This window comes from Branchiostoma floridae, chromosome 5, assembly GCF_000003815.2.
Source record: "Branchiostoma floridae strain S238N-H82 chromosome 5, Bfl_VNyyK, whole genome shotgun sequence".
Classification (NCBI taxonomy): Eukaryota; Metazoa; Chordata; class Leptocardii; order Amphioxiformes; family Branchiostomatidae; genus Branchiostoma; species Branchiostoma floridae.
Window position 1 is genome coordinate 6,875,714 of NC_049983.1, and position 17,599 is coordinate 6,893,312.

Consider the following 17,599-nt stretch of genomic DNA (forward strand, 5'->3'; position numbering starts at 1 on the left):
CAAAGGAGTAGTCCTACCTGTATCTCTTGGCACTTCTCCTTAGGCCTCGGTGATTCTCCGCTTCTCGTAACTTGTCGCGTAATGGCTAAGTCTAACACTACCTACTCTAAGCGTGCACGCTCAACTAACTCCTGGAACTTTCTAACATGAACTCAACTCGAACTCAACATCCGGGGTCTTCTCCTTGACCTCTTTGACCCCTTTTCAACTCCTGATTATCCCGGTTACAGTACCATGCACCAGGGAGGCCACATGAGGACAACTGAGGTAGCAAAGAACAGAAGCACCGCATCGGAATCGCAGTACGTTTGAAGACAGAGCCATTTTAATACAGCTTTAAATTTGTGCTTGAGTGTTATGCAACCAAACGTTCAGCGAACGTTTATCTTTATGAACAACAGAGGGTTGACGGACGGACACCGTGTATGTGTGTTTGGTAAAACGCACAAACGGAGGTAAGAAGGAAGACCCGTTTCCTTAACGTTACAATCCCGAGTAGTTTTCTGTTCTAAAAGGAGTTCCACCATGCAAAGTTTAACGTTCTGAGTCATAGCGTTGATAATGAGGCTCTCTTTCACACTTCCGAGTACGCATGAGCGCGCAGTAACCCACTAGTGAGGAATTGTTGTGGTTCTCCTGTCGATTGGACAGATGAGGAGGCAGACAGGCTTTTTACCTGTTTGCCTGACCTGCACATGACTTTTTTTTTATGGTGAAGGAGGGGTGTGCAATTCCTTCTCCACCCTCTCGTCTACTGGAGCACTGAGTTTCACAGGGGCAACTGTATGCAACGTGTGAGGCGGCTCCAGCAGATGCAGCTTTGTTGTTTGGAGTATCCGTCTCCTAGGAGGACTTCCAACCGAGGATGTAAGGGGTTCCTCCTACCCCCGACTCGTGTGCCATGGCGGGTGCCGCTCATGCCCGAACATGCCCCTAAGGCCTGTCTCGGCCACAAAGCCCCACCAAGGCCACACAAGGCCGCAGCTAGATACTCATTTACACCTGAGTTAAGTGAGGAAAGTCGTGTAAAGTGCCTTTCCCAAGGGCACAAGATCGGTGACACGGAAGCTGGATTCGAACCCGCAACCTCTCGGTCTCGAGCCGCAAATGCTGCCACTGCGCCGCGCGGTCCCACTTGTGAGGAATTGTAACAGTTAGGTTATATGTCAAAAGTAAATACCCATGAGAGTTCCTTTCTCGACCATAGTTTTGATTTGAATAACAATGTCCGGAACGCAGTGGCGCCTGCAAAATGACGCAATGGGCTGTTCCAAAAAATAACTGTAGAGGGGGGGGTGGAAGAGGCTGGATTGGAGGGGGGGGGGTAGGGTTCAAGCGTCTGGATTTGGAATGCGGTCTCACTAAATACCGAAAACAACCGAAAACAACCGAAAACAACTTGACATCTACCGAAAACAACCGAAAACAACCCGTAAAATACGGAAAACAATGAAAACAATATGATATCTACCGAAAACAACTCCATAAATACGGAAAACTCCTATATAAATACCGAAAGCAACTCAATAAATACCGAAAACAACTCGAAACCTCCTAAAACACGCATGAACATCCGATCAGAACTCCAAACAGCCGGAAAATGACTCTTAAACAACTACTTATTGCTATTTTATTTTCATCTACTCGTTACTATCCCTTGCATTATTTTCTCCTTGGCCGAGGGAGAGAATGGGGTGATTCTGGAGGATTTTTGCAGCAAAGGGGAAGTAGACTGTGGAAACACCTTTCTATCACACACTGTTTTATTTTGATCATTTAGTTTAATCCAGAATAAGGGGCCTCTGTGGTGATACACGTTTGCGGTTTGTCCATTTAAACCGATTTGTTTTGATAGCGGAATGCGTTAAAATTGAGCAAGAAATGTACTAGATTGTTTTGGTTGCTACTAGTAGAAGAAAATGTAGTACACATGAGGTAAATGCGCAGCAGGCAGATTCAACAATAATTGATAAGCAAACCCATTTTCGAAGCAGTTTTGTCGGGGGATAGTAGTGACTGCGATTTACTGCTCCACCGTAACCTCTGCTTGGAGTTACACAATAGATGCCAAGTAGTATATCTTCTTGATCTTGATCTTGATCTTGATCTTGATCTTGATCTTGATCTTGATTGGGTACTGGACAACGCCCCTCAGTTGGGGCAAAGCGTCCAGGGGGAGTGCTGCGCCTTAATGTCCCCTGAGGCGTCGGAGAACTGCCTCCTTGAACTTTGGAGCGTCTGTGATCTCCGTGACCTCGTACGGTAGAGAGTTCCAATCTCTCACGGTTTGTGGGAAGAAGGAATGTTTGTAGCAGTCTTTGTGAAAAGGTAGAGCCTTGTAAGAATTTGGGTTTGAGTGTCGCGATTGGCGCGGTACAGGCTTTAGATGAGTTTCGACCGGTAGGGCTACTTTATGGTGTCTTGCTTTCTGTAAAATTGTTAATCTATTTGCTGTCCTTCTGTTGCGTCAAGTATCCCACCCCAAATCAGAGACAAGTTTGGTGACACTATCATAACTATGATACGAATTTGTGACAAATCTGGCCGCTCTTTTTTGAACGGACTCTAACTTAGCAATGTGCTCTTTGTGGTATGGATCCCAGGCAGCGCTGGAATACTCTAAATGTGGTCTAACAAGGGATGTATATGCATTTGATTTGACTGATTTGGGGCAGTTATAAAGATTGCGTCTCACAAAGCCTAACGTCTTGTTAGCCTTGGAAGCACTGTACTGTATGTGTTGTGACCAAGAGAGCTGGTTGTTGAGTGTGACTCCTAAGTATTTGTGGTTGTTAGTCTCGGCTAGAACATGACTTCCTAGTTTGTAGTCGTAGAGTTTAGGTTTACGTTTGTGGGTATAACGCATAACAAAACATTTGTCCGGGTGTAATGTCATCTGCCATGTGTTTTGCCATGTATCTAATGTATTGATGTCCTCTTGTAAGAGGGTGTGATCTCTGTCACTGTTTATCTCCCTGTAAATGACGCAGTCATCCGCAAAGAGACGGATGTTAGAGTTGAGGTTGTCGGCTAAGTCATTAATGTACACTAAGAACAGTAGTGGTCCGAGCACGGTACCCTGGGGCACTCCAGAGACTACCTCTGCCCACTCTGAGTGCTCTCCCCCAACTACCACTCTTTGTTTACAATTTTTGAGGAAATTAGATATCCAGTGAAGTACCTTACCCCTAATACCATAATTTTGGAGTTTTAGGAGTAAGCGATCATGAGGTACTTTTGTAAGAGGGGTAAAAATACACTGTTTGGAAGAATTTGTTGTATCATTTAAAGCAAGATGTTATGGTTATCATTTTGTCATGTACATGCTCCGAGAAGCTACAGACAGCCCATCTGGTAACTGTAATTAGTCTGTTATTGTTGTGTGATAACTGTTGACAAGGTGTTATCCTTTGTATTGTTCTTTGATGAACTGAAGATGAAAAGAACAACAAAGCCAATAGCAGGTACATGTTATAATTATTACCATATGCATAGCTCGTTCAGTTGTAGACAATGTCTGGATATGTGTCTGGGATTTTGAAATAAAGAAGCCAGGAGTTGTTGGGTTGGGGACAGTTGGAGCGAGAACAGAACAGAGAGAGGGTCCCAACACACAGCTCCCGTGCGTGTCAATGGCATGCCCTGTGTCTTGCGTGTGTTTCTTTAGTCCTGTAGTTTAATAGTCCCTCGTGCAGCATTCTAAAGAACCTGGGGTCCACAACATCGGCCCCACCACTTCTTACACTTTGTCAAAAGCTTTTGCGAAGTCGGTTATAATCATATCTGTTTGCGACCTGGTATCTAAAGAATGGGCTAAGTCAGTTGTAGTTAAAATAAGTTGGGTTTCACATGAACGCTTTTTCCTAAACCCATGCTGCTTGTCAGATAATATAGAGTATTTGTCAAAATGATCCATCATCTGTGATTGCACTATGTGCTCCATAACCTTACTACAAACACATGTGAGAGAAACAGGACGGTAATTTGCAGGATCAGTCCTGTCCCCCTTTTTATCCATTGATGAGTTTGCGAGTTAACCAAGCAGTCCCCGTTTATAACATACAGGATACTTACAGGATCCGTGAATCTGAATTCGAACATTAATATATTCCAAAAGGCAAAGGAGATCGTTGACTCTATTATTACTAATATTGTATTAATAACATGGGTTGTCGTAGCCTAACTTCTGTCCAAAATAAAATCAAAATTATTAAATAATAACCCATTGAAATGATTGTCATTTGTTTATGGTTGTGTCGAGTTGTTTTCGGTAGTTAAAAGTTGTTTTCGGTTGTTTTCGGTAGTTAAAAGTTGTTTTCGCTTGTTTTCGGTATTTAGTGAAAGTTGTTTTCGGTTGTTTGCGGTTGTTTTCGGTAATTAGTGAAAGTTGTTTTCGGTTGTTTTCGGTATTTAGTGAAAGTTGTTTTCGGTTGTTTTCGGTATTTAGTGAAAGTTGTTTTCGGTTGTTTTCGGTTGTTTTCGGTATTTAGTGAGACCCCTAGGGAGGGTTTGCGACAATTTGGACTTGGAACTAGGGAGGGTTTTGGCAATTTTGGATTGGAACTAGGGAGGGTTTTGGCAATTTTGGATTGGAACTAGGGAGGGTTTGGGGCATTTTGGAGGCGCCACTGCGTTCCGGACATTGTTATTCAATGTTACCCAACTTTAGAAGCACTCTGTGAACGTGGATGCTTTTAATACGTTTGTCCACCCATATTTCACCACACCTCTATATCCATCTACAGGAACATTCTAGAATACAGAGGAAGACACATTCAGCATGTTGCTTGCTGTCAGTGCAGAACCCCACCAGAAACCAGGCATTCCAACCAAAATGGCCAATGAATTGCCAGGTAAGGATGGAACTTCATTGGAAGTCATACATTTCTTGCCTTAGCTAGAAGGTTTGGGCCTCATGGGGACTTTTCTTGGAACTGCAAGAGCTCATTATTCTTTGTTTTTAGATATTTAGACTGGTTTTTGTAAGCATTTTTGTGGAATTTCTTGAATCCAATTTATCAATTTCTTTGTTGTTTGATATGATGTACATCTAGAGAAGATTCCGCCATTTTGTCTGTTTTTTTAAGCACAACGAACACTTCATCTTCTCCCTGCTGTGAAATCAAAGTCCAGTGAACTTAAATGTATTTACAGTACTGAAGTCATAATTTGTGCTTTAATAATACCTACAGGTGAAGATATGCATCACACCAGCATATTGAAGGGGATTTGCAGACGGTGCGGACAGCATATCAAGGATCGCCCAATACTCAGTACCAAGTATGCGTCTGAATTTCGGGACCTGTTTGGCATCGATCTTTCCACTGACAATCCCAACATCCACCCACCAAATATCTGCCACAAGTGCCGGTGCAGGTTTGACTGGTATAAGAAACACCCAAAGAAGGAGACTTATCAACCAGTGAGATCTCCATATGTGTTCATGCAGCATAGTAATGAGTCATGTGAAATCTGCAATGATCACGCAGCACGTGAAAAGAGTCGCCATCTACCCGTAAAACGAGGTCGGAAACGCAAAAGGACAGGACATGCGGGTCCAGGTCGAGGAGGAAAGAAGATGGCACAGAAGACAGGTGTGGACACCATTTCTTCTTTCTCATATAGTCACATGGTACGTACTGTTGACCAATCAGAGGGCCCCATTCTTCCCCATAACCTTAGAGCAGAACGTCCTACAATCTTCCACAGAACATGTTAAAAAGTCTGGACGTCCCAAAATCATTCGCCAAACTTGTAAGATGTTATGCAAGATGCCAGAAGCTTCCCGCAATAGACATAACAGGACTTTTTTCTGCATACCTGCACGGGAGCAGGTAACATTGAAAATTACCTGCACCAGACAAATTTTACAGGCACCAATCTGAATTTAGGAAGTATGGATCATATTAAAATTGGTCAGGAACCATTGCTATTTTTTCTTTTATTATACTTTATTGTCATTCTCACATAGGGCTGTTTAGCCACAGTCGACGCTGTAGGGCTGATATCAATTAGGATTTTACCATGGTCAATATTGACCAAAGGAGGCCATATAAAAAAAAAACTTTATAGTCATGGTAACAGTCAATACAGCTAATAACATTCCACATGCACCTACATCATAGGACATTTATGTATAAAACCCAGTACATGGACCAGTGCAGGTTAGGTGCAGGTCACTATGCACATGTACCGCAGCCGTGCGATTAAAACAAAACCAGCTCACAAAACTACAATCTCTGCATTTTCCATAAGATTTGAGCACAATGCATAGGCACACCAGATGTTGGTACTCCTTCCACTAATGCCAGTAATTGTCTTCTAGGTTATGAATGCAGACCGATGAAAAATGATACCGCAGTGAAGAGCATCATTACATTTTGTACACCCACCAAGCATGCTCATTTTCCAGACAGTTTACAAGGTGGTGGCAATGACTTCACTAGGGACCATATCACTGAAGGGGTAAGTTGTTTTGGAAATTATTATCAAGCCATACCATCACAGAAAATTTAGTAGTTGGAGCTCTAATAACGTTATTGACTTATGAACATGATGAAAAAAAATTAAAAAGAGACTGTATGTGTGTGCTGTGTGACCTGAGAACAAGTGACCACCAAACCTAAACAGTCTCGGCTAGGTGTTTGTGTGTGTTTGTGTGTGTGTGTGTGCGTCTGTGTGTGTGTGCTGTGTGACCTGAGGACAAGTGACCACCAAACCTAAACGGTCTTGGCCAGCTGACAAAGCACTCCTTGTCACACTGATAAATAGAGACCCCATATGCACATTTATCATGTTGGTCATAAGAGGGATTATACCACGAGTGCTGAACTCAGCAAATCTAAACCTCTAGGTCCAGAGGCAGGGTTACTTACCCGAAAACAACATACACAACTTGTTTGTTTATTCAGACCCTTTGAGTACATAGTGGAAAATAGGGCAGCAAATTTCCTTGCTATTTCAATAGCAGGGAACTATTAGTACATTTCTACAGGAAGGCATTGCTAGCCCTCCTCTTTAAACATGCTTGCGGTTCATACATGGGATTCACATTTTCGGTCCCATCCAAAAAGCAGGTGCAGCGCCAACCGAGATGCCCAACACAGGAATAAACCAGGGTCACCTTGTTTTGATTGACAACAGTAAACTGTACATGTAAAGATGCTGCCAGTTTAGCCACAGTGACAGCCTTCAAACACAATTAATCATTTTTTTTAAAATATTGGTTTTACAGGACAGAAACCCACCAATGACGGGTGTCGTAGGCTTCTCCAAGGAGACGACCCTTGCCGTCTTACCCAGGATGCACATGGAAGAACTACTGTCCGAGCTGAATCGGAGAAACATTGTGGTGAAACTAGCAGGTGAACACCAGAGGGGTAGGGGTGACTTGGAACATGTGCTGAGAGAGGTCATGACAAGGGAGTATGAAGTAGAGGAAGGTGAGGGAATGGACACAAGTAACACAAGCTCTACATTCGAGCACAGCTGTAGTAACACTAGCTCAGCATTCCAGCACTGTTCTCAGCTTAAAGAGGGTGGCAGCAGCGAAGTGCTTTCCAGGCCAAACAATGACCAAGCTTCTTCACAAAATCTTCAAGAACTTTCTCAGTTCACAGAAAATGAAGGAGCATCTAGTAGGCAAGCACCAGACATCCCCGAGACTTCAAGTACTGAGACAAGCCCTGAACAGGTCCAGGTAAAGAAAGAGCCTAAGATCGAACTTGACTTTGAACAGCACACAAACAGTGTTGCAGGTGTGACAGGACCATCTACAACTCAAACACAGTACCCTGGCATTGTATATGGGCCACAGCCTAACTCTGCAAGTTCACAGCCTAACTCTGCAAGTGCACAGCCTAACTCTGCAAGTTCACAGAACTTGACAGTAAAATTCAAGACAGAGCCTGGTTTGGAAGAAGAGACAGAAGATGAACAGCTGCAGGACCTGCGGAGTGAGCTCTGTCCTTCCTCACCTGGACAACTGTCTCAAGAACTGGATAAGGTGGATGTCTCCTTAGAAGACGAAGGATGTGGTATGCCTCCATGTGAAGAACCTGTAAAGGTGGGCTAGATACTATTGGGATTCAGACACTACACCCAGGGGTACAGACACTACTGGGGGTACGGACACTACTGGGGGTACGGACGCTACCAGGGTATGGAAACCACAGGGGGTACAGGCTCAAGGGGTGTTGGCAATTACAGGGGTAACAAACACTCAAGGGGTTACAGACTCGACAAGGGGGGTGGACAATACAGGGGTACAGACATTACGGGCGGGATGGACAAAAAGGGGTACAAAAGGGTACAAGCAATTCAGGGGCTACAAACACTAAAGAGGGTATGGACAATATACAAGAGGTGTGGACTATACAGGCACTACAGGGGAAACTTCAGGGGGTACAGAAACTACAGGTTTATGGACACTAATGGGGTGTATGGACACTACAGGGGCACTAACACTTAACTTTAACTGGGTAAGGACACTACAGGGTTACATATACTACAGTTTGTGCAGACAGGACAGGGGATACATGGACATTACAGGCTAGGGGGTACAGACATTTCAGGGATAGGGACACTACAGGGGTTATTGACACTCATGTCATAAATGTGGACACTGCAGGGGTACGGACTGTTTTGGGGGTATGAACACTACAGGGAATACTGACACTTCAGGGGGTACGGAGTATGCCTATGGGGTTACAGACACTTACCTCAGTTCTTCTATGAAAGAAATATGATATAGATTTCGACTCTTTTTTTTCCAGTTGTGGGAATCACAGGAGCAACAGCTTGACCAGGGAGAACCGGAAACTGAACCAGAAGTGCCACAGCGACAAAAGCGTTTTGCTTCAGAATCTCTACATACAAAACAGCTCGTCGAATTACAAGAAGGGAGAGTAGACAGCAGAACAGAAAGAGCAACTAGATGGGGCACAAAGCTTTTCAAAGGTGGGTACTATACATTTTCCATTGCATTGGATGATGAGCCCAATTATGTCATACCTGTGACGTGAAAACGTTCGATACGGGTGTGACAGACCATTGCATGTATCTCACACCAAAGTTCCTCCCGAGCAAGGGGAAACTTCGGTGTGAGATGCCAATGCATTACAGGCGGATTTTTCAGCAATGCCTCACAGACTTAACTCAACTGTTTGTAGACATTCAAATATCTCTATGGTATTCTGAAAAACTGATAACATCATTATTAACAGCCTAATATGTACTGAATGAAGTGGAAAATAAATAAGAATTTTAATTGTCATTTCAGAATGGCTACAGTCAAGAGGCCTTGACACAGCATTTGAGGAGCTTCCACCTCGAGATCTGGCAGTACTACTGAGACAGTTCTATGGAGAGGCACAGAAAGATGACGGCACTCCATATGCTAAAGCGAGCCATTCATGTCTGAGAGCAGCTATTCATCGCCATCTCACAGGACCCCCCTTCAACTGCAAGTACAATATTTTTAAAGACAAAGAGTTTCAAGCTGCCAATAAAGTGTATAACAGTGTGATCAGGCAGCTTAAGAGAGATGGAATAGACACTAGCAAGAGCTATCCACCCATTCTAGCGTCTGACATCACTAAAATGTTCGAGACCAAAACGTTGAGTGTCGATAATCCGGTGGCCCTCCAACGACTGGTTTTCTTCTACCTTGCTTTTTTCTTCTGCCAAAGAGGGAGGGAAAATCTGAGGGACTTTAAGGTCGGTGACTTTATCCCCAACACCGAAGGAGGAAGGAGGTACTATACTCTCAGGTACTACAAACACCAGAAGGACCACCGTGATCATCTACCCGGCAATGTTCAACCATCACCAAGACTGTATGAATCTCCCAATAACACACGCCCCTGCCCAGTCCAGGCGTTTGAGCTGTACTGTAGTAAGCTGCACAACAGATGCCCGTACCTCTTCCAAAGACCGAGTACGCAGTGGAAGCCAAGTTCACCTGCTCCATGGTACTACGGTCAACCCGTCGGCCAGAACAAGCTTGGTGCGATGATGCGAGATATATCCCAAGCTGCAGGGCTGAGCAAAGTCTACACTAACCACAGCATCACGTGTACTGCTATACAGGCTCTGGACAAGGCTGCAAGTTCACAGCCTAACTCTGCAAGTTCACAGCCTAACTCTGCAAGTTCTCAGCCTAACTCTGCAAGTTCACAGCCTAACTCTGCAACTTCACAGCCTAACTCTGCAACTTCACAGCCTAACTCTGCAAGATTACAGCCTAACTCTGCAAGTTCTCAGCCTAACTCTGCAACTTCACAGCCTAACTCTGCAACTTCACAGCCTAACTCTGCAAGATTACAGCCTAACTCTGCAAGTTTACAGCCTAACTCTGCAAGTTTACAGCCTAACTCTGCAACTTCACAGCCTAACTCTGCAACTTCACAGCCTAACTCTGCGAGTTCACAGCCTAACTCTGCAAGTTCACAGAATTTGATAGTGAAAATCAAGACAGAGCCTGGACTGGAAGAAGAGACAGAAGATGAACAGCTGCAAGACTTGAGGAGTGAGCTCTGTCCTTCCTCCCCTGGACAACTGTCTCAAGAACTGGACAAGATGGATGTCTCCTTAGAAGACGAAGGATGTGATATGCCTCCATGTGAAGAACCTGTGAAGGTGGGCTACCAAATAACTTCATTATTAAGAACCTTATGCGATTTGCATGAATCACTATGTGAAAATGTAGTACCTCATGTGATACGCACGAATCTTACGTGATGCACACGAACACTATGCGATTTGCACGATCCTCCGAAATCAGCCAATTACTGCTGGGTCCCGTGGCAGGCGGAGCGGGATTTTCAAAATTGTGGCTTCGGTTTTCAACGACAGAAAAATATGATGTGACGTGCAGAAATGAAGAAACATAAGTATCTCACATGTTTTTGAATATGTCTTCATTATGGCATACATATCATGGGTAGAAACACTCAGAAACATGCCTTCTCCCAACATAGCGGCAGCGGTCGGTTTGCATAAGGTTTATACAAATCGCATAAGGTTTGTGCAAATCACATAAGCTTCGTGTGTGTCACATAAGGTTCATACATTTTTGCATCATGATTCATGCAAATCGCATAAGGTTTGTGCGCTTTCACACTGTGATTCTTGTGTATCCACATAATGTTCGCACAAATCTCATAGGGTTCATGCAAATGCTTAGGCACCCCTGAATAACACCTGGGGGGGTACAGACACTTTGGGGTTACAGACACTACAATTGCTAGACACGACACGAGTTTAGACATTGCACCTGGGGGTTCAGACAGTGTTGGAGCTACAGATGCCCCAGGCTTGCAGACACAACAGGGGTACAGACACTACAGGAGGTACGGACACTATAGTATGGGTTACAGATTCTGCAGGCTCGCAGACACACGAGGGGTACGGACACTACAGGAGGTACGGACACTATGGGGTTACAGATGCTGCAGGCTCGCAGACACACGAGGGGTACGGACACTACAGGAGGTACGGACACTATGGGGTTACAGATGCTGCAGGCTTGCAGGCACAACAGGGGTATGGACACTACAGGAGGTACGGACACTATGGGGTTACAGATGCTGCAGGCTTGCAGACACATGAGGGGTACGGACACTACAGGAGGTACGGACACTATGGGGTTACAGATGCTGCAGGCTTGCAGACACATGAGGGGTACGGACACTACAGGAGGTACGGACACTATGGGGTTACAGATGCTGCAGGCTTGCAGACACACGAGGGGTACGGACACACTGCAGGAGGTACGGACACTATGGGGTTACAGATGCTGCAGGCTTGCAGACACACGAGGGGTACGGACACTACAGGAGGTACGGACACTATGGGGTTACAGATGCTGCAGGCTTGCAGACACACGAGGGGTACGGACACTACAGGAGGTACGGACACTATGGGGTTACAGATGCTGCAGGCTTGCAGACACACGAGGGGTACGGACACTACAGGAGGTACGGACACTATGGGGTTACAGATGCTGCAGGCTTGCAGACACACGAGGGGTACGGGCAGAAAAGGGGTAACATACAACTTACAGGGGTACAGATACTGCAGGGGGTATGGAGTAGACACTGTAGGATACTGATACTACAGACCCTACTGGGGGTATGAACACCACAGGTGATAATGATACCTCAGGGTACGGACACTATTAATAGGGTTACGAACACTACAGTTGGTACAGACACGACATGGGGTACAGATGCTTACCTTAGTTCTATAAAAGATATTTCTGATATAGATTTCGACTCTTTTTTTCCGGTTGTGGGAAACACAGGAGCAACAGCTTCACCAGGGAGCAGCAGAAACTGAACCAGAAGCGGCACAGGGAAGCCAAAAGCGTTTAGCTTCTCTAGATACAAAACAGCTGGATGAATTAGAAGAAGGGAGAGTAGACAGCAGAACAGAAAGAGCAACTAGATTGGGCACAAAGCTTTTCAAAGGTGGGTATACATTTTCCATTGCATTGGATGATAAGCCCAATTATGTCATACCTGTGACGCGAAAACGTTCGATACGGGTGTTCCAGACTGGGCCATAACTTCCGTATCGCACAGGTTCGAAAGGCGTATCACACAGGCTTTCTTTGAGTAAATCGAACCATTTCGAATGGGCCGAATACGGCACAGTTGGCAATTGGAATACCTGATTCGGACGTTGGAACATTGCTGTTGCAGCACTTTTTGTTCGAGGGCACCAAATTTGTTCAACTTCTGGTGCATTTCGCATCAAAACATGGGTTTTCTCAGGTGGGTCGGGCTGATACCTCGGGTGACACGGAATACACCGTGTTGTATTCTATATATACACAATACATGCACTGTATTTCTATGAATAAAGGTAAATGCAGTTTGTGCTGCATGTTGTTGTATTGTGTTGCACATGTGGACAGACCATTACATGTATGTCACCAAAGTTCCTCCCGAGCAAGGGGGAAACTTTGGTTCTCACACCAAAGTTCCTCCCAAGCAAGGGGGAAACTTTGGTTCTCACACCAAAGTTCCTCCCAAGCAAGGGGGAAACTTTGGTTCTCACACCAAAGTTCCTCCCAAGCAAGGGGGAAACTTCGGTTCTCACACCAAAGTTCCTCCCGAGCAGGGGGAAAAAGTTCCTCCCAAGCAGGGGGAAACTTTGGTGTGAGATGCAAGTGCATTGCAGGGGGATTTTTCAGCAATGCCTGACTTAACTGTTTGTAGATATTCAAATATGTGTATGGTATTATGGAAAACTAATAACATCATTATTAACATCCTAATGTACTGAATGAAGTGGAAAATAACAATTTTGATTGTCATTTCAGAATGGCTACAGGCAAGAGGCCTTGACACAGCATTTGAGGAGCTTCCACCTCGAGATCTGGCACTGCTACTGAAACAGTTCTATGGAGAGGCACAGAAAGACAACGGCACTCCATATGCTAAGGCGAGCTACGCATATCTGAGAGCAGCTATTCATCGCCACCTCACCGGACCCCCCTACAACTGCAAGTACAACATTTTGAAAAACAAGGAGTTTAAAGCTGCCAATAAAGTGTATATTGGAGTGCTTAAGCAGCTGAAGAGAGATGGACAGGATACTGGCAAGAGCTATCCACCCATCCTTGCGTCAGACATCAGTAAAATGTTCAAGACCATTTAACGTTGAGTGTTGATAATCCGGTGGCCCTCCAACGACTGGTGTTCTTCTACCTCGCTTTTTACTTCTGCCAAAGAGGGAGGGAAAATCTGAGGAATTTTAAGGTTGGTGACTTTATCCCCAACACCGAAGGAGGAAGGAAGTACTACACTCTTAAGAACAACGAAAACCAGAAGAACCACCCTGATCGTCTACGTGAAAATCAACCATCACCAAGACTGTATGAATCTCCCAATGACACACGCCCCTGCCCAGTCCAGGCGTTTGAGCTGTACTGTAGTAAGCTGAGCAAGAAATGCATGTACCTCTTCCAAAGGCCGAATATGCAGTGGAAGCCAGGTTACCATACTGACCAGTGGTACTTTAGTCAACCTGTCGGCCAGAACAAGCTCGGCGCGATGATGCGAGACATTTCCAAAGCTGCGGGGTTGAGCAAACCTTACACTAACCACAGCATCACCGTTACTGCTATAAAGGCTCTGGACAAGGCTGGGTTTGAACCAAGAGTTATAATGAGCCTATCCGGACACAGGACTGAAACGTCAGTCCGTAGGAACATGCGGGATTCTGAGGGGAGGCAGAGAGAGAAATGTTCGGATGCGTTAGGAGCTGCACTCGATCCTCTCTCTTCTGACAAGATGGATGACTCTGAGGAGGGATGTAAGAACACTTTGCAGACTCCAACAGTGCAGCAACAGGTCAACCTGATCCAGGTACATGTGCCCAGGCAGGAGACAGGTCTTGTAACAGTCTACAGTCCATGCCACATGTTGATACAAACACAATTAACAACTAAAGGAGTTAATGAGCAATAAACAATAAACAATAAACATGCCCCAGTAGAACTGAATGCTTCGTAGTCTCTAGTCCATTTCACATGTTGATACAAACACACATGCCCCAGCAGAACTGAATGCTACTGTAGTCTCTAGTCCATGTCACAGATTGATAGAGACACATATGCCTCAACATAGGGGACACTTAGTTCAGCTTACAGTGTCACGGGTTGACACACATGCCCTGTCAGAAGGGAACACTTTGTACAGCCTACAGTCTATTAATTGTCACAGGTTGATAGAGGCACACATGCCCCAGCAGAGGGGAACACTTTGTACAGACTACAGTCCATGTCTTAGGTTGATAGAGACACACATGGCCCTATCAGAAGGGAACACTTTGTACAGCCTTAAATCTATTAATTGTCACAGGTTGATAGAGGCACACATGCCTCAGCAGAGGGGAACACTTTGTTCAGCCTACAGTCCATGTCTTAGGTTGATAGAGACACACATGCACAGCAGAGGGAACACTTCGTTCAGCCTACAACCTATGTCACAGGTTGACACACAATCAGAAGGGAACACTTTGTACAGGCTGCAGTCCATGTCTTAGGTTGATCATGATAGAGACACACATGAACAGCAGAGGGAACACTTTGTTCAGCCTACAGCCAATGTCACAGGTTGACACACAATCAAAAGGGAAGACTTTGTACAGTCTACAGTCCATGTCTTAGGCCGATAGACACACACATGCCTCAACAGAGGGGAACACTTTGTTCAGCCTACAACCTATGTCACAGGTTGACACACAATCAGAAGGGAACTAATACAGTCTACAGTCCATGTCTTAGGCCGATAGACATACACATGCCTCAGCAGAGTGGAACACTTCATTCATCGTACAGTTCATGTCACAGGTTGACACACATGCCTATCAGAAGGGAACACTTTGTACAGGCTACAGAGCTTGTCATAGGTTGATAGAGACACATCCCCCAGCTGACGGGAACACTTCATACTGTGTACAGTCCATGTCACCGGTTGATAGTTTGTTGAATGGATCGAAATTTTGTTGTTCAAGTTCACTTGGTCAGTTTGTTGCTGTAATTATATGCAACATTGTTGAAAATATTGGATATGCCAATGTTTTGAAATACTGGAAATCTCGGTTCATAAAGAAAGTTTATTATCTTCTGGATCAGTAAACAAAAGGACAAATGTAAATTAGACTATATTTGTCAAAAACTATATCTGTCAAGAACCATATTTGTCAAAAAATGGCAAAATGTGATTACCAACTGCTTACATGTATAGTTATTAAAGGATCTATGGATTTGCAGGAGTTTGTCTCTCTTATATGGGTCTGTTTGTTATTAGGCTATATTATAACATAATGGAACACAGTGTATTACTACCACTACTATATGATGATATTGCTAATGACCTTTCTGTTCCTCAGTGAATATGGAGTCATAAGGCCTTCATTGTACTCCATTCACTCATGTCTTGGAGTTTTTCTGTTGTTTTAGCAAATGACCAGTCATTGTGCCTTACATTTGTATTCAACTCGGATGGATAATTATCCCTTAACGGATGGATAATAAACCATCAATTGTTCGGAAAGTTTGCATATGTTTGACCACTTCCAGAAACATTGAAAATTTGAAGACTGCTCAAATCTGCTTGCATGTGCAGAAGAGACATCTTGCAGGATGCACAAGAGCTGCAACAGACGGTAACCTCCTGTGCATTCATAATCCATTTTTAATGGAGGTAAAAAGAACAAAGAGACACACATAGTGTATAAAAAGACCAGTTTGTTCCAGATCACTTCAGTGTCAGTGATGGAAGATGAGTGGATACTATCAGAAACGTCTGACCGTTTCCAGAATAATATCCAGTTGCTTGAGTAACTGCTTTTTTGGCATATCTTATTACCTGGATGTCTAATCTTCATCGACGTAGACACGCACGCGCACACACACACCAACACACACACACCAACACACACACACACACACACATACACGCACACACACACAGAGCTCTTCTGTGAAAACTTGAATGTCACACAAAATAAAGTACACAAATGATGAGCATCAATTTCATATTGGTAGTCCTTTATGTCCAATTATGACATGCCATGACATAATCTATTTCTTTATTTATTACAGTATATTGAATTACCAAATGTTCTGTTGAAAATATCCGCCAGTATTACCTATAAAGCCATAGTATAGTCCTGGAAATCCCCAGACCTTGCCCGTTACGCTGTATATACATGCTCACTTGTAGTGTGACTATCTGGACCTGCCATCTGGCAAGCGTTTCCGGAACTCCAATTTCCATTAAGTGAAATTGACGACCTCGTAGTTAAACCATACACATACTCATAGAAGCGTATACGCGTAGCATGCCCAACGAGAAAGAGTTACAGTCTCATTGATGAATTACTCTTAAAAGAGATCCGAGCCAAAAACTGAACGGCTGCATGGACGCATGTTTTTAGCGGTGAGAAATTCCCTTTTAGCCAGCCGAACTGATATCAAAAGTTAGATTGGTAAAAGCTTGCTTGTAACAGTTACTGAAGAAATCAGCAGGTAAAGTTTGACAGTTGCGCGCTAGGTCGGAGGTACACAGTCGTGGGTTCTGAGTGGTGCGGTTGTACACTAGCAGGGAAAAAGTGCCCTTTGTGGGGATTGACTAATTGTAGCTTGTAATTGCTATAAACAACAAACCTATGGATTTTAGTCATTGGCATTTTTTCCATTATATAGAGTAAATTGCTTAACATAGAATGAAAAATCTGCTGACATTTCATGTAGCTTCATTATAAACACCAACATTTAAAACACGAATTACAACATAGAAGTCTTTGGGAAGAAGATATTCACCAATAAGACCCTAATCGAACTATATCTTGGTGCATTTACTTTGAACCTTAGAGCCATATGCGTTTTTCTGCTGTTCCTTGTATTCCTATAGGGATATTGCTGGTATCTAGTCGGTGAATTCATTATGCACTTTGTTATCTACAATATGTGCAAACACTATAACGGATATGAAAGAAAGTAGATATCATTATTGCTGGCTCATAGCCATAACCTCTAAATATAATATATCTATTCTCTCTCTCTCTATATATATATTATATA

General features: G+C 44.0%; 1 protein-coding gene across 1 annotated transcript; it reads left to right on the forward strand.

The window, feature by feature from the left end:
- Positions 1-234: 234 nt before the first annotated feature.
- On the forward strand, positions 235-15,783 carry LOC118415404. The gene is given in 11 exon segments (XM_035819997.1): positions 235-455; positions 4,746-4,853; positions 5,193-5,594; positions 6,326-6,465; positions 7,235-8,065; positions 8,775-8,958; positions 9,281-10,638; positions 12,290-12,470; positions 13,328-13,653; positions 13,656-14,429; positions 14,540-15,783. Coding segments are annotated over 10 exon segments (4,305 nt in total). The 5' UTR covers positions 235-455; positions 4,746-4,780; the 3' UTR covers positions 14,576-15,783.
- Positions 15,784-17,599: the final 1,816 nt, after the last annotated feature.